General features: G+C 47.8%; 1 protein-coding gene across 1 annotated transcript in view; it reads left to right on the plus strand.

Annotated features, from left to right (window-relative positions):
- The window catches only part of LOC107114338 (PR domain zinc finger protein 10-like), an 87,742-nt gene that overhangs the window by 11,657 nt on the left and 59,661 nt on the right, over positions 1–16,424 (plus strand). Inside the window, 3 exon segments of the mRNA XM_015415784.1 lie at positions 7,525–7,777; positions 10,414–10,655; positions 12,467–12,670. Coding sequence (XP_015271270.1) covers positions 7,525–7,777; positions 10,414–10,655; positions 12,467–12,670 — 699 coding nt within the window.

Raw genomic sequence — 16,424 nt, forward strand, 5'->3', positions numbered from 1 at the left:
CCGTGGATAAACCAGATATTTCCAGGGCGAGCTTTCCAGTTTGTTTGTGAATGGTTATCATTTTATTAGAACAGCTGTCATCTCTGCAGGTGTTCGCAAGCCCTCTTCCAGTGAGACATCCCCAAACTGCTATAGCTGCTAAAATAATAAGCCAGGTCCCTGTTGCTGTTAGAAAGAGCTCTTAGCTGTTCCTTTGCATGTTTTTTTCTCTTGATTCCTTCTGACATCTGTAAAGGAGACAAAACAAGAGCACCCAAGGAGTATCTTTTTCCCCCCATGGATGCAGGAGGTGTTATTTTGATACCCTGCAGTGGCGAGTTTTGTACTACCTCCTCTCTGCCAGCAAGCATGGAGTTTTGCAATTTGCCAATCATGCCTTAGTGGGTGTCGGTCTGGCAGTGAAGGAAAACCACTTTGTTCCTTCTAGCTTGGCTTGGCTTTGGTCATGACCACCTCGTTCCCTACAGCCTTTTAGAATGGGTGTCTCAGAGCTATCTCAGAGACTGGACTGGAAAAAAAATAAAAAGCTGACAGGAGGAAGAACAAAGTAATACCAACGTATTCTTGGCTTGCTTGTGTGAAATGTCAAATGTGTCCCTTGCCATATGTGTTTACAGCCATTTAGCGGGAAGCAGTGAGAGACGCTTTCCTCTGTGATGAGGATTGGCACCTTTTCAGGCGAAATCTGACATTTTCATCATTTTTTTTAAAATTCATGTCCCGCTTTTCACTCTGCCCAGGACCCGAACTGGCTTTTCCAATTATTTTCCCCGCTCCTCCACTTAATCAACACAGCAACAACCTTGTGAGGTAGTGGTCGCGGGAAGCGACTAGTAAGGTTCTCTAATGGCTGCCACCATTCTGGTATGGGTCTCCTCGGGAGGGCCCAGAGCACCCACCCTCCCCACTTTGGGCAAGGCCTTTTATTCCTTCTTTCCAGGCACCACCCCCTACTCCTCTGCTGGTGTACGTTTTCCCTCCAAATCCCCTGTTAGCCAATCACAGGGTCCAGAGGGAACCTGGGAAATGTAGGCCCTGATAGCTATTCCAATGCAGGCTTTCTTGGAGCCACTAGGCCTCTCTAGAGCCTGTAGGCCATACTGCTATAGGTCTAGGATCATGACTGAGAGACTGTGACGAGCCCAAGGTCACCAGGTGGGCGTCCATGGCAGCGTGGGAAATTAGAACACAGCCCTCCCAGGTCCTAGATCAACATTCTAACCACAGAGCCACTCCTGCCCTCATTTTAGGCCATATCAAACTTACTGAGGGATGTTCCACCCCCATTATTAACCCAAGGGAAAAAGAGGGTTCTGGCAGAATAATATTTGGGGCACATGGGTCTGGGCAGTGGTGAGGTCATGGCTCAGTGGCATGGACTGGACTCGACATGCAGAAGGTCCCAGGTTCAATCCGTGGCACCTCTAGTTAAAAGGATCAGGTGGTAGGTGACTTCTGGCTGAGACTCTGGAGAGCTGCTGTCGGCCTGCGTAGACAAGATTGACCTTGAGGGACCCATGGTCTCTCAAGGCAGCTTCCTGTGTTCATCTGGCTCAGAAGACATGACAGCAGGCTATTGGGGTGAAGTTACAGTTAGCCACCCCTTCTCCCTTCTCAAAGTGTCCCTCTTACAGGCTAGGGCTGTGATTCATATAAGTCTCGTTTGATTTACAAGAGCACACAGGCAGCACCTCTATATTTGTACGGCAGAAAGAAAACCAGCATCAGTTTTCAAATAGGAATGGGGAGTCTGAATGCTTTCACACAGTTTTGTTTGAATAATTATTGAGGGTCTATCTCTATCCATTCAGACACCTTTTGGGTGCTGTGTTTTAAGACATCGTATGCAAGACTGAGCATGCAGGGCTCATTGCAGTCACACAAATCTGACTGATGGAAATGCCACTGCACTAGGAAGAGTGTTTGTGCGATTTTAGATACCTGATCCGGTGCCTGCTGCTCAGAGCATGAATGTCAAGTCTTTCTGTGGTTGGCTCACTGCTGCATCGTTACAGCAACCGGCTATGGAGCAAGGTCTTCCCTCAGATAGAGCCAGGTGATACATCCTTGGCCTTTTAGTTCTTTCTTTGTTTCAGAATTTTCACTGACCAGGTGTACTGGCTTGCAGGCTCCAAGTATCAGGTGCCACAAGTCAAGCAAGGCAGGGTCATTTGGTTCAGGGCAGGGCCAGAAGTCAGACAAACCAGAGTGTTTCAGTCCGTGGTTAGAAGTCCAGAAGTCAGGCAAGGCAGAATTATTCAGTCCAAGGTCAGAGGTCCAGAAGTCAGACAAGGAACAGACAAGACAAGATGCTTAGCATCTATCGTACACGCGTTCACGCCTATCAGCCTTTCTTGGCTGGTTTTATAGCCCCATGCCTAAGGGTCATACTTGCAACCAGTTGCTCAGAAGCAAGGTGATACATCCTTAACCTTTTAGTTCTTTCTTTGTTTCAGCATTTTCACTGACCAGGTGTACTGGCTTGCAGGCTCCATGTATCAGGTGCCACAAGTCAAGCAAGGCGGGGTCGTTTGGTTCAGGGCAGGGGCCAGAAGTCAGACAAAGCAGAGTCATTCAGTCCAAGGTCAGAGGTCCAGAAGTCAGACAAGGTACAGACAAGGCAAGATGCTTAGCATCTATTGTACACGCATTCACGCCTATCAGCCTTTCTTGGCTGGTTTTATAACCCCATGCCTGAGGGTCATGCTTGCAACCAGTTGCTCAGAAGCAATCCTGTAGCTACTCATTTTTGTTATCAGCAAGCAGCTGGCATCAGGCCAGGAGGTGTACAGTTTGCCATCTTTTCTGTAGCTCTATTCTCAGCCTCTGTCTGCGGTGCTTTAAGGGTGTAGGTGATATTGGTGGGCTGGGAATGAACTGAGGTTCACCTGTTGAATCAGGGCTGGAGGGTGTCGGTGGGTCTGCACCAGCTGTTGGCTGTGAATTCTGAGAAGCCTGAAGCTCATTTTCCTGCTGGTCAGCTTCTGTTAACTCAAGGCTGGTTACATGAGGCTCCTCTTCTCCTGAAGAGTCCTTGCTATCACTGAGCCCTGGCTGATGCACAACACCAGGCAGGGGAAAATAAGATTTGGGGCAGTCGCCTGCAGTATTCTGTTATGTTTTCAGGGGAGCTGGGGAATCTCCCTGATTTACATTCTGTTCCGGTCAAGGAGAGTCAGGGCCAACCACTGCTAAACTGTTATGTAATTTCTGATCATTGTAATGGCCATGGCCAGTAGTTTTCAAACTTCAGTGACCTCGTCTGCTAAGGAACGTCTGTCATGGAACTCCTCTACTTCGCAAAGGCTTCTGGGACATATTCTAGTCTGCACAGTCAGATCATGCAATGTGCCTCTTGGCCTTTGCCACTGTGCTGTGCAAGGTTTAATATGCATTGGAATGTACTGACCCTCTCCTGTGGCTGTACATTCCAGGGAAAGACCAGTAATGGTAGACAAACTGACTTTCAAGGAACTAGTCACCACTGATCTTATTGAGGGATCTCCCCACCCCCAAACAGTTTAGGGCAGACAACTCTAGCTTGGGAAATTCCTGGAGCTTTGGGGGATAGAGCCTTGGGAGGGTGGGGGTTGGGAAGATGGGTATGATCCCATAGAGTCCACCCTCCAAAGTAGCCATTTTCTCTAGGGAAACAAATCTCTGCAGCCTGGAAATCAGTTATAATTTTAGGGAAATCTTCAGGCTTCACCTAGATGATGGCAACTTTAAATCAGTTTGTGAGGCTTCTCTAGGGCTGCCAAGTCCCTCCGGGGGGCGGAAAACCCCCCGCCCCAGAGGCCTGTTCCCCGACTTTGGGGAATCGGGCCCCGGGGGGAACCCCGCCCCAGCATGGTTTTCCCTTGTATGGTCATGGCCCCGCCCCCAGCGTGCCCGGCGTCATGACGTCACTTCCCTGTGACGTGCATGCGGCGTGCCGCACGCACGCGCCAGGATCCACACGGGAGTCCCCCACCGGGAGGTAAGTGCCACTTGGCAACCCTAGGCTTCTCAAGGTTTCTTAGAACACAGATCGAACCCCCCCCCCCAGCCATTGTTGATGTGAACGCTCTACACATTTACAGCTGCTTCACACATTCAAGGAATGTTGCCATTTGGTGCAGAATTCTGCATCCCAAGCCCCCAAAACCTCAAATTCTGCACCCCCAAACCCCCAAATAAATCAATAAGATTCTGCCCCTAGAGAAACTTGTGGGGCAGTGCCCTATAATCTCAGGCATCTGTTTTCCCGCAGGTATGCCAGTTCTCTGTATAGCTCTCTGTTCTTCGGCAGGGCTAGAAGAAAAGTAACCAGCATATCTGTACTTTTTTGATTTGCATAATATATTCCGGTTACAGAATTTGAGGAATCTTTACAACAGAATTTGGGTTTCCTTGTCACGAGGTCCAGATTTATTTATTTTTTAACGCAGGCTGTACATAGCCCTGGTTGAGGTCAGTGTTGTCTATGGATCTCCTTGAGCCCTTATGTAAAACCTAGCTGAAGAGTCATCCTTCAGGATTACTTTTTGATGACTTGATCCAGAGCTATCTTCAGGCAGGTTCCCTCCCCCCTTTCCTCGCTATACTGACTTCTGCCTAATCTACTGTGCACTATGGACATTTCTCTCTTCTCCGTGTCAAGAATAAAATGCAGTGTTCTTCAAAATTAGAGCACCCGTTGCCCTAGGGTGATTATGAGGTTGCCTTTTGTTATTAGGGTTTTAGGTTTTAATTAGCTTGTTCCTTGCTGAACCCTGTGTTTGGAGTGCATTGAGTATTGTTTTCCCTTGCTTTCATGGAGTGAGAAAATTATAGGCTGGATCATTTTCAGGGCACATTTTAATGTCAAACTAATTAAAGCAGAAAATGGAGACCCTGGGTGGCAACTTGAAGATGGAATAAGGGAAAGGGGATGGTGAGTTGCCAAGTGCCTTTCTGAGGATTCAAAGGCTTGAAGTTTCCGTGCATTCTTTCAGCAGAACTTCCTCTTATTAACCATTTTTTGTAGTGGTTTTATTATGCTAAATATTTTCACAAGACCTAACCATAGGCTAGCCACCATATATTCTCACTTAGAGGGGAGAAATGAAAAGGAGATGTGATCGCTTGCTTACAGCCACCGTTACGACTCGTGTTGGGGAGGGCTCCTTCTGCCAGTGGATCATAACTTTGCTAGTGGAACAGATCCACAAGATCCAACCCCTTGAGTTCATGGCCGAACAGCTCAGCTCACCCAGGCACAACTTTGACAATATTCATCAGACCCTCCTAGTTATCATTAGTATAGAGGGTCTGGTCTACAAGCTAAGGGCCCATGACAAATTGCAGGGGTGATAAAGGATTGGGAAATTTCCCCTTCCAGGCACCCCTCTGTAACTCTTATTGGCCCTCCATCTCGGTTGCATTGTGTTCGTATGTTCGCATATTTTTATCAACTTGTATAAATGTTTTAATATTTGATGTTTGCCACCTTGGAGACCCTGTTTGGGTGGAAAGGCAGCATAGAAATGTTTTAAATAAATGAAATAAATTAATCCCCCTTTCCAAGATACTAAAAGATCTAAAGGGGATATGCAAGCCAGTTTGGTGATATCCCTTTGATTCCCCTCCTCTTTACTGACTTTCAACAGTTCTCAGTGTTTCAAGAGCAATGAATATGTTCAGTCCTAATCATGCCATTTTTAAGGGGATTTTTTTTTTTTAAATCACAGACTAAAATTTTTCTGCATACCTAGGAAGTCCCAGCCTGGCCTGCCCGTGGGGCTTTTCTGTTGCCTTTATGATAAACACTCAACCATAAAGTTTGCTATTAGAGGAGACATTTTAGAGACCCATAAGGAGTTTCAGGAAGACAGAAGGAGAAACAATTTGGACATTTCGCCCATTGGTACCCAAGCCTCCTCATCCAGGATTCTGTGAATCTCAAGGGCGAACAGGCCAGTTTCTCCATCTCACTCTGTGCTTCACCGCCCCCCACAACTGACTTTTAATTGTTCTCAACATTTTGTGCCTCCTAGAGCATGCTCAGGACTTATCAGGTCATTTTGACGGTTTATCTTTCTTAATTTAAAAACTCATCTTTTCCTGCATATTGGGGGAGTCTGTTGAGCGCATAGACAGCCAGCCAGCCAGACAGCCAGCCACCCACACACACCCCTTGGTTGCTGATGGCCTGGTTGTGTCGCTTTTGTGATTGGCATGAGTCACCTGCTGTGCTATTAGAGCTACCAAATAATGTTTTCACAGATGTTCCTCAGCCCCTTCCTGCCAAGTGTCATAAAAATACACATGGGCCGCGGGCACATGGGCAGGAAAATGCGGGGGGGGGGAGCGTGGCTGTTTTCCCCGGAGCAAAATAACGCACGGTTGCGCCAGCAGACGTACCTTGGAGGTCCCATGGAGGTCCCGTGGTAGGGGGAGGTGCTGAGCACACCACAATCCTGTGGCGCGGCAAAGAAGCGGCGTGGCGCGGCAAAGGGGTGTTTTTTTCTCCGAACACCAAAGTGTGCACATGTCCCGTTGGGTGCTCGTGCGCATCCCATGAACAGTTGAAAAAAATCCACCGTTATACGAGGGGGCATGGGCGGGCGCCAGAACTACCACTGGAAACGCAATCAGATGCCCGGCCTTGCCCCGCGGTTACCGGAAACTAGTACCTCCGAGGTACTAGTTTTTAACCGCGCATCTTCGGTGGGAAGCCTTGGGTTCGCCACGGGAGCTCTACGCTTCCCAGATGTGGCGGTGAGATCGAGCCCAGAAAATCTGCCTATCTTCCGTCTCTCTAGCATGCCTAATGCTCCGTGTGACCGCAGCCATGATATGGCTAGTGAAGCAGATGTGATGCAAGCACAGTGCGCTGGGATTAGATTTGCAGGTGCCAAAGCCAGAACACTTTTAACATTCCAAGGCCACGGGAGGGGCTTCAGCCTCTAACTCTAAGCCTTCACTTCCACGGCACACCCATCTCTGTCCCATCTTCGGTGGGATAACACCGGAGCATTGCTTTCTGTGGTTGGTGGAGGATGCAGGCTAGCAAAGGGATCTGTGGAAGAAGAGAGTGGGAGGCATGACAGCAGCGTGCATTTCTGCCTTGGAAGCAAAAAATGTAATCACGTAGCTTTTAAGAAGTTTATAAAATTATTTCCCCCCAAAAAAAAAACATTCTTCACCCAGTGCGCATACCTAATTGATCTAATTAATAAAACTCAGCTCCCATGCTGCCTTTAAGTAAGACAGGTACAACCAAGCCTTTTTCAGTTTCAGAGTGTGAATGGGCATTGGGTGATCTTGCTGGTTTTGTAATGTCTGGGAAGAGCTTGCTGGGAGGGCCAGAAATAGTGCAGGGATAGACTGGTCATTTGGCTGCAGATCTGGATGCAAGCTTCATTATGCTCCTAAAAGGCGATGGGAGGAAGAGCCTCTCTTCATTTCCTTGCTGCTGCTGGTAAACTACCTAGGGTATGATCACTGTTCTCTTCTGGTCAGCTGCCCTGGATAATACCATTTTTTAAAATCTTTTCTTAGGTGTCAATACCTGTGCATAACCAGGTCTTGCCTCCTATGGAGGCCGTGGATGATGCTACTCCTCTAGAAGCTTTGCAGAACCCAATGGATAGCATGGAAACAAAAGAGGAAAATGATGCGGATGAGGAAGATGATGAGGAAGAGGAGGAGGAGGAAGAGGAGGAGGAGGAAGAGGAGGAGGAAGAGGGGGAAGATACAGACATGGATGAATGGGACCCTGATCCACCTCGCCCCTTTGACCCAAATGACCTGTGTAAGCCAACCAGGAAGTGCTTTGGTCTCGTTTCACCTCTGTGGGTTTACTTCGGCAGCTATGGCTGCATCTGCACTGCAAGGATTCTTTGTCTTGCATTATTTGCCCCTGTAAATTCATCGGCATAATCAGGGACAGCGGAAATGTTACATGGTAGTTTTCTGCGTGCGTTCCTCTGTCAGCTACCATTTCCCCTGCTTTTTCCCCTCAGTATGCCATCGAAGGGCTTTTAAAGAAATTGGTAATTCTTATTGCATATTTTTTTTTGCCATCAAGTCACAGCTGACTTATGGCAACCCTGTGGGGTTTTCAAGGCAAGAGATGTTCAGTGGTGGTTTGCCATTGTCTGCCTCTGTGTCATGACCTTGGTATTCCTTGGAGGTCTCCCATCCATATACTAGTCAGGGTTGACCCTGCCTAGCCTGGTTGCACTATACCAAATACCAGGTTTTTAAAAATAAAAGTCCCCAAAATCTCTGGTTGGCAGGGTGGGGGGAAATGGCAGCTCTGCAGGGCTGCCAGAAGGGAAAAGGATGCTTGTGTGGGCAGGCCCTCTGAAAATGTGTGCAATTATGTGCTTGGTCTGCGGTCTTTCTAAAAAGACCGGAGAAAAGCTGGTTTGGGAAAGAGCATACTGGACAGGGAGGGAACAATTGGCACACGGTTAGACCACAATGTCAAAAAATTAAAAATCCCCTCCAGTTTAGTAGCTGTAGCAGTGAAAAACCTCTGTGTGGAGGCAGCCTGTGTGAATGAATCCAAACCCTTTTAATGGAGCATATCTATTTGCTGGACTGATCTCTGCAATTGGCTTGGGTCCATCTGTGCTTGTAACCAGAAAATAAACATTGAGACAGATGAAGGGGAGTCTTGAAACTGCCACCACAGAGCCAGAGAAGTGGGCAGAGAGCAGAGACAGCCGGCCGCTCATAGTAACTCACTCCCACTGTCTAATGTGCAGGGCTAACAGAACACGGGATCTAGTGCTGATCCATCAGCACTGGCACAAGGAGAAGTTTCGTCTTCACTACCCAGTCGCATTGATCCTTTCTCTTGCCAGCATGGCACTGATGTTGTGGTTAATAGGAGCAAGGGGTTCATAACGGCAAGTGGAGCAGAACTGAGCAGCGTAGTTTCTATGCCACTCCCGGTGAAGCAGCAGGGCCACCATAAGGGCCAGAGCACTGTGGATGCGGGGGTTTGACTCTTAGCTCTGCAAAGCTCCTGTAATCAAAACTGGCATTCCCAGATTACTTTTAGTTACAGTAGGGGAAAAGACAGGTACCCAAAGTGTACCCGTTGTCGTTCTCCCCCCCAGCTTAAAGCAGACCGAAGGGAATGCTAGTTTTGATTGCTGGAATGATGCAGGGGCAAGAAGCTGACCCTTAACCTTTCCCAGTAGTATATCTGTATTGGCCTTCCTTCCTTCCTTCCTTCCTTCCTTCCTTCCTTCCTTCCTTCCTTCCTTCCTTCCTTCCTTCCTTCCTTGCCAGACAGCTGTGCAGGAATCCCTGGCTCCTTCCCCTCACCTGCCACTGCTCAGAGGCCCTGGGCTGGATGGGAAGTTGTGGGGCCTTGCCAGTAAGTCAGGGGGCCTAGCCCCGAGATGCCCCACTGTAGCTACAGGCCTGCTCCTCTCCTCCATTTTATCCTCACAGCCACCTTGTGAAGTAGGTTAGGCTGTGACTGGCCCAAGGTCACCCAGCAAGCTTCCACGGCAGAGTGAGGATTCAAACCTGGGTCTCCCCGATCCTAGTGCAGCACTCAAACCACTATGCCACACCAGCTCTGTATGCCTTCACTCATACCCTGGGTGGAGAAGGAACTGCTGGGGCACACACCTAAACAATGCAATCCGTGAAGTAGTTGGTTTCATACGCAAGTTTCAGAGCTCAGAACCAGAGAAGGCAGGCTGTGCTGGTACGACGCCATGTGCCTGAGAAGCACTAAGGAATAACCAAGTGATCTCGCCTGTGGGATGGGTAACTCAGACTGAAGAAGAGCAGAAGGTCTGGAGAATTGCGGAGAATCGTGGCCCAGGTAGCTCTTCCAGATTACTTGACTAGAAGGGTTCTTGATTATCACCGGAGATCTTTTGTCTCAAACCCTGCTCTGTGCTCCAAGCTGGATGGCTGTCAGGGACAGTGCTTTTCAAATGGGGGTGCCTCATTTATATAACACCCTCCCCTAGAGCTTTATTTTGTGCCTATTCTGCTGTCTTTTAGTTGCCAAGGAAGTACAGTTTTGATTGTCTAGGTCTTTGGTAATTTTCTCCTGACTTGTCCTTCCTTCCTTCCTTCCTTCCTTCCTTCCTTCCTTCCTTCCTTCCTTCCTTCCTTCCTTCCTTTCCTTCCTTCCTTCCTTCCTTCCTTCCCCAAATTATACTACGGATCCCCAGTCGCGTGTACTTCCTTCCTTCCTTCCTTCCTTCCTTCCTTCCTTCCTTCCTTCCTTCCCCAAATTATACTACGGATCCCCAGTCGCGTGTGTAGTCTGAGCCATAAAAACTCTGAATGCATGGGGCACGGATAGCAAATATTTGATTCAGAGTGGCTGTGTACTTTGCTGCTTTTTTGTATCAGTAAATGTGAGGTAACGTTCACTTATTCATATCCTTTTTTAACTGTGTGTTTCAGGGTGTGAAGAGTGTAATAACGCCCATCCCTCTGTTTGCCCCAAGCACGGACCCTTGCACCCGATCCCAAACCGACCAGTATTAACAAGAGCGAGAGCCAGCCTCCCCCTGGTCCTTTACATAGACAGATTCCTGGGAGGAGTGTTCTCCAAACGACGCATTCCGAAGCGCACACAGTTTGGCCCTGTGGAAGGACCTCTGGTCAGGCAGTCAGAGCTCAAGGACTGCTACATCCATTTAAAGGTAAAGGTGCGCCGTCTGCTGTGCAGTCTGCGTGGTTTGAGATGCAAATTTCTGCCCACTAATTTCCTTTTTCGGAGTCCTGAAATGGCAAAAAATGGAAGTGTGACTGTCAATGCTCCCTCTAAGCCGTGGAGTCTTGTGAGCAAAAATTCTACTTTGTGAGCTACTGGCATTAAAGTTGTGAGTGAGCCATTTGGCTACTGCATAAACTAGTTTGCTCTGGAGCCGTCCTTCCTAAGACAAAAATCTTTGAGCTGGAAGCTGAAAAACTGTGCGCTACCTCACACTAACTCAGCTCAGAGGGAACGGTAGTGACTGTATATTAATGCATGTCAAATGCTGGTGTCAGAGAGACAGTTCGTATAGTCTGTGTAATAGAAATGTCCGTCCTTTCTGTATGCAAGAATCCCATTGACTAACAGGTAGCCTTTATCTGCTTTATCTTCCTTATCGTCAGAAACAAACAAGAATCTTGTGGCACTTGAAAGACCAACAAACTATTTGTGCCATGGGCTTTAATAGGGTAGAATCTGCTTTGTCAGATGGATGACGCAGATCATCCATCCGCAGTTATGAGATGATTTGAAAACGGGACATTTGTACACCTCTCCTTCAAATCAGGAGACCCAAAGCTTGTGTCAAATGGTGGTTCTCAAACTCTGTGTTGTCTGGGCCATGACACTCTAGCAAGTGAGTTGCAAGGCCAGGAGAAAGGAGGAGAACCAGTGTGGAGTAGGAGAGGAGGCTTTGGGAGGCTTGATGACAGACTGGATTTACCTGTGCATAACATGCAAAATAATCACAAAATACAGCCTATTGCTGAGGGTCAATGTTTATAAATGTTAAACATTAAAAATAAAATAGAAACATTCCCCGTTTACGGAGATGAGATCCATGCATTTTATATTGGGGAGAGGGGAAAGCAACCTATGTACTTTTAGCCACCTGCGGCCACCATCTGCGGATATCTATATCCATGGATCGGGGCCACGTATGGGCTAAAGAGATTTTTCTGCACACTTGGGAGACTCCCCTGGTTTGCAGAAAAATCTGATTTATTTTTTTTTAAAATACACAGGAGGGATTAAATCCCCCCAAAATTAAAGTAGTGTTCTCTGCACAAGCAGAGTGGGAATGGAGCCTGAGGGGGGCGGGGTTTGGGGAGGGGAGGGACTTCAGTAAGGTCTAATGCCATAGAGCCCACCTTTCAACGTAGCCATTTTCTCCAAGTGAACTGATCTCTGTCGCCTGGAGATCAGTTGTAATCATAGGAGACCTCTGGTTACCACCTGGGGATTGGCAACCCTATGTTGACAGCCCTAAGCTCGATAGGCCAGTAGTCTGACTCTGTATAAGGCAGTACCCCCTCCCCTCTGCACGCACAGGCTCTTCGGCGTCCCCTAACTCTGGTTCCATAGGCGATCGCCTAGTTTTGCTTAGTAGTCAGGCTGGCCCTGGTGACTGTTAAAACAAAACATTATAAAAAACAATCCATAAAAACAAGACCAAAAATAAAAGACATATTTAAAATCACATAAAATATTGATTGAAATGTAGGGTGGGAAGGAGAGATCATTGAGGGGGATGCCAGGCCAAACCGCCCCCCTGCATTCTATGTTTGTTCCATAGAATCATAGAGTTGGAAGGAACCTCCAAGGTCATCTAGTCCAACCCTCTGCACAATGCAGGAAATTCACAAATACCTCCCCCTCCACACCTGCAGTTGACCACTGTTTCATGCCCAGAAGATGACAAAAAACCCTTCAGGATTGCTTCCTGACCCCAATTTTTTTTTACAAATTTTGTCTCAGGTGTCCCTCGAGAAGGGTGACCGAAAAGATTGGGAACTGCAGGAAGATCTCTGGTTTGAGCTGTCCAGCGAGGCTCTTTGCAACTGGATGATGTTTGTGCGACCTGCCCAGAATCATCTAGAACAGAACCTCGTCGCCTACCAATACGGCCATCATATTTATTTCACAACCATTAAAAACATTGAGCCTAAACAAGAACTCAAGGTATGGGACAATCTGGTTTACACTGCATTCTCAGCAGAGTAGAAAGAGCTTGAACTGGTTTATTGTTTGACTGAACAGCCTGGCTACAGACCTTGCTAGAATGTCTCTGTAACATCTTTGCCCTTGGCTGAAATGGTGGGTGGCATGGCCATCAGGAGGTTTGGCTGGATGTTTATACATGAGAGGGAAGGGGCCTACATGCATATACATGCCATGCACGTAGACTCTGAGCTTATGAGCCTGTGGTTGCACGTGGGGGGGGGGGCAGAATGAGGCCAGCAGGCTTATACCAGCACCCCCTCCAGGCATGTTGATTTTAGCACACATCATGCCAGGTGTTGAGGGTCAGAGTCTCTGATTTTTACTGTGTCACCACCTGGCCACTTCCTGTCTGGGATGCTGCGATAGCTTGTCATGAATGCTCACTGCAGAGACCTGTCACTCATAAATCTGAGTGTTTATTTTTACTATGGCTGCAAGCTTGAATATATCGATCGTTTAAAGCTTCAGTGCATTAATTGGCAGGAGCCAGTTTTAAACTGATTAAAACTGGCTCTTGTCAATTAGTACACTGAAGCTTTAGATGATTGAAATATTCAAGCTTGCAGCTGTATTGGGAGAAGAGCACATTTTAGTTACCACAGGCTGTTTTGGCTCTGGTGCATCACTCCCTCATCACCATGCTTCCCATACACCATGCACCATACAAGTTAACGGCTTGTAAACCTCGTTCACACCATGACTTCAGTCCCTAGCTAAGAATGGAGCCATGTTTTTTTTTTATTCCACCAGCTTCTATATGGGATAGGCATGTACGAATGTTCTAACCTGGATAGCCCAGGCTAGCCCGATCTCACCAGATCTCAGAAGCTAAGCAGGGTCACTCTTGGCTAGTATTTGGAAGGGAGACCACCAGGGAATACCAGGGTCAATGACCAATGTTCCCTCTAAGCTGTGGTGTCTTGTGAGTAAAAATTCTACTTTGTGGGCTACTGGCATTAGAGTTCTGAGCAAGTGATTTGGCTACTGCATAAATTAGCTTGCCCTGGAGCCATCCTTCCTGAGCTAAGACAAAAATGTGTGAGCTGGAGGTTAAAAAACTGTGAGCTAGCTCACACTAACTCAGCTTAGAGGGAACACTGGTCATGACGTGGAGGCAGGCAAGCAAACCACCTCTGAACATCTCTTGCCTTGAAAACCCTATGGGGTCACCATAAGTCAGTGGTGAGGCTCCGAGGAGGGAGTGGGCAGGATCCCCTATGAAGAAGGAGGAGGAGGAGATTGGATTTGTACCCCGCCCTTCACTCAGAGTCTCAGAGCGGCTTACAAACTCTTTTCCCTTCCCCTCCCCACAGCAGACACCCTGTGAGGGAGGCAGGGCTGAGAGAGCTCTTCCCAGAACTGTCCTTGAGAGAACAGCTCTGACAGAACTATGGCTTGCCTAAGGTCATCCAGCAGCTGCAAGTGGAGGAGTAGGGAATCAAACCCGGTTCTCCCAGATTAGAGCCACTTAACCACAACACCAAACTGGCTCTCTAGGATAGATATGGGTTTCCATGCTTTGCCTGGCGTCGCTATGACATCTGCCCTGGGCCGTTTGCTGTTTAAGTGTCTGTATGACACCTCGAGGGCTTGATTATACAATCACAATTCCCAGGACTTTTGTTCCAAGGCAACCACCCCATCTACACAAACAAGGAATTCCTGATTGTATTGGTCACATTGCTGTTTTGATAATATAGAGTTATATTCAGGCCACCACAGAACAACGTGATGTCCGTCCCAAAAAAATAGCAAGCCTGCTGTTATTAACCTGACTGTTTATACTGGAACGGAAAGAGAGGCAGGTCAGGAGCTCTCAGTCTTGTCTGTGGTTGTAAACTCTCAATGCATTTCAGCCACCGACTTACCCCTTGAATATGTAAACAGAGCAGAAGTCTGGTCTAAACAAAGCTTTACTAGTTTTACACATCTCTGGTTTTTAAAAAGATCTTAAGATTAATGTGCACCAAAGCAGCTTATTTATAACATCCTTGGTGGCACTTAGCTCTCTACTTGCCTGTGAATACGAGTGGCTCTTCCCCACGTTCCTAGGGGTTTGTTGACTAATGAGGCGCCATTTCCTTCAATCAGCGTACCTCTGAGGTTTGAAACCTGGCCCGTGCCTGTAATCATCCGACTTTCCTGTTGGTGATCCCAATCATCGTGGAGCTATTTTTATCCCATGCTAAAAAACAAATCAAGTGGAGCGTAGAGGGAACAGTTGGGGGAAATTAGCTTTTAATTTTCAGCAATGCAGCCTGAGAAGTGGAGGGCAGTAGAAAGAAAAGTGTTGCCATCTGGGGCTTTCTTAATTTTGTGCTGTTTCTCCCGATTGTGGCACAAGGTGGGAAAAAATTATTGAAATGTTTGGGAAGGATCAGAGTCCAGGCAGAAATCTTTAATGTGGGATTCGGCCTCCAGCCCTGCTTCACCCCTCCCCACCCCAAACTGTGGTGTGTTGTGGGTAATGTGACTGACCAACAACATTCTAAGGATAACTGAGAACCAAGCTACATACTATACTTCAGCCTGTGTGCAAGAATACAACGGCAGCTTCTACTCCATTGCAAACTGCCTCAGCAGAGAACTGCCCACCACGGGGAGGGGGCTAACCCTTCTACTAGGGTTGCCAACTTCAGCTTGGGAAATTCCTGGAGATTTGGGGGGCAGAGCCTGGGAAGGGTGTAGTTCGGGAAGGGGATGGACCTCAGCAGGGTATAATGCCATAGAGTGCACTCCCTGAAAAGCTGCCATTTTCTCCAGGGGAACTCATCTCTGTCATCTGGAGATCTGTTGTAATTCTGGAAGATTTCCAGGCCCAACCTGGAGGCTGGTGATCTGACCTCCTAATGTCAGCCACTTTTTCTGCAACTCCCTGCACACACACAAACACTATTGGCTATGTTTGTGGTCTGGCCCCGTGTGCAAAGCTCTCGTTGATCTCTTAAGGTAAAGGTTCCCTTGCTCGAAAGCCAGTCGAGTCCGACTCTAGGGTTGCGGTGCTCATCTCCGTTTCAGAGCCGAAGAGCCAGCGCTGTCCGAAGACGTTTCCGTGGTCCTGTGGCCGGCATGACTAAACACCAAGGCGCACGGAACGCTGTTCCCTTCCCACCGAAGTGGTACCTATTGATCTACTTGCAATTTCTTGCTTTCGAACTGCTAGGTTGGCAGGAGCTGGAACTAGAGACGGGAGCTCACTCCGTCATGCGGCACCCAGGTCTTGAACTGCTGAACTACTGACCTTCCACAGCCTGCAGTTCAGCGTCTTAATCAGTTGAGCCACCGCACAGTGTAAATATTGTCATTAATACTGCTGTAGCTGCTGTTGCTCTCTTATAGCTAAGGGCAGGCCACACATAAATAAAAAGAAAATCCAAGGAGTAGAACCAAAACCCAAAAGAAATCAGAGACATCAGGAAAAAAAGATGACATCCAAGTCAGCCTATTGGGATCCCATAGTAATCCCAAAGCCCGGAAGAAAATGGGTCAGTGGCCACCACAAGTAGTCAAGGAGAAGTCAGAGCTCGTTTTGACTTGCTTCCCTCAACTGCCTGCTTCTCTCCTCCACTGCTATATTGGAGGGCGTGGGTGGGTGGGCACCAGTGCTCTCCCTAAGCTGTGGAGTCTTGTGAGCAAAAATTCTACTTTGTGAGCGACTGGCATTAAAGTTGTGAGCGAGAGATTTGGCTACTACATAAATTAGTTTGCTCTG

Source organism: Gekko japonicus, unplaced genomic scaffold (genome assembly GCF_001447785.1).
Source record: "Gekko japonicus isolate JY-2015 unplaced genomic scaffold, Gekko_japonicus_V1.1 scaffold2196, whole genome shotgun sequence".
In the NCBI taxonomy this organism is placed as follows: Eukaryota; Metazoa; Chordata; class Lepidosauria; order Squamata; family Gekkonidae; genus Gekko; species Gekko japonicus.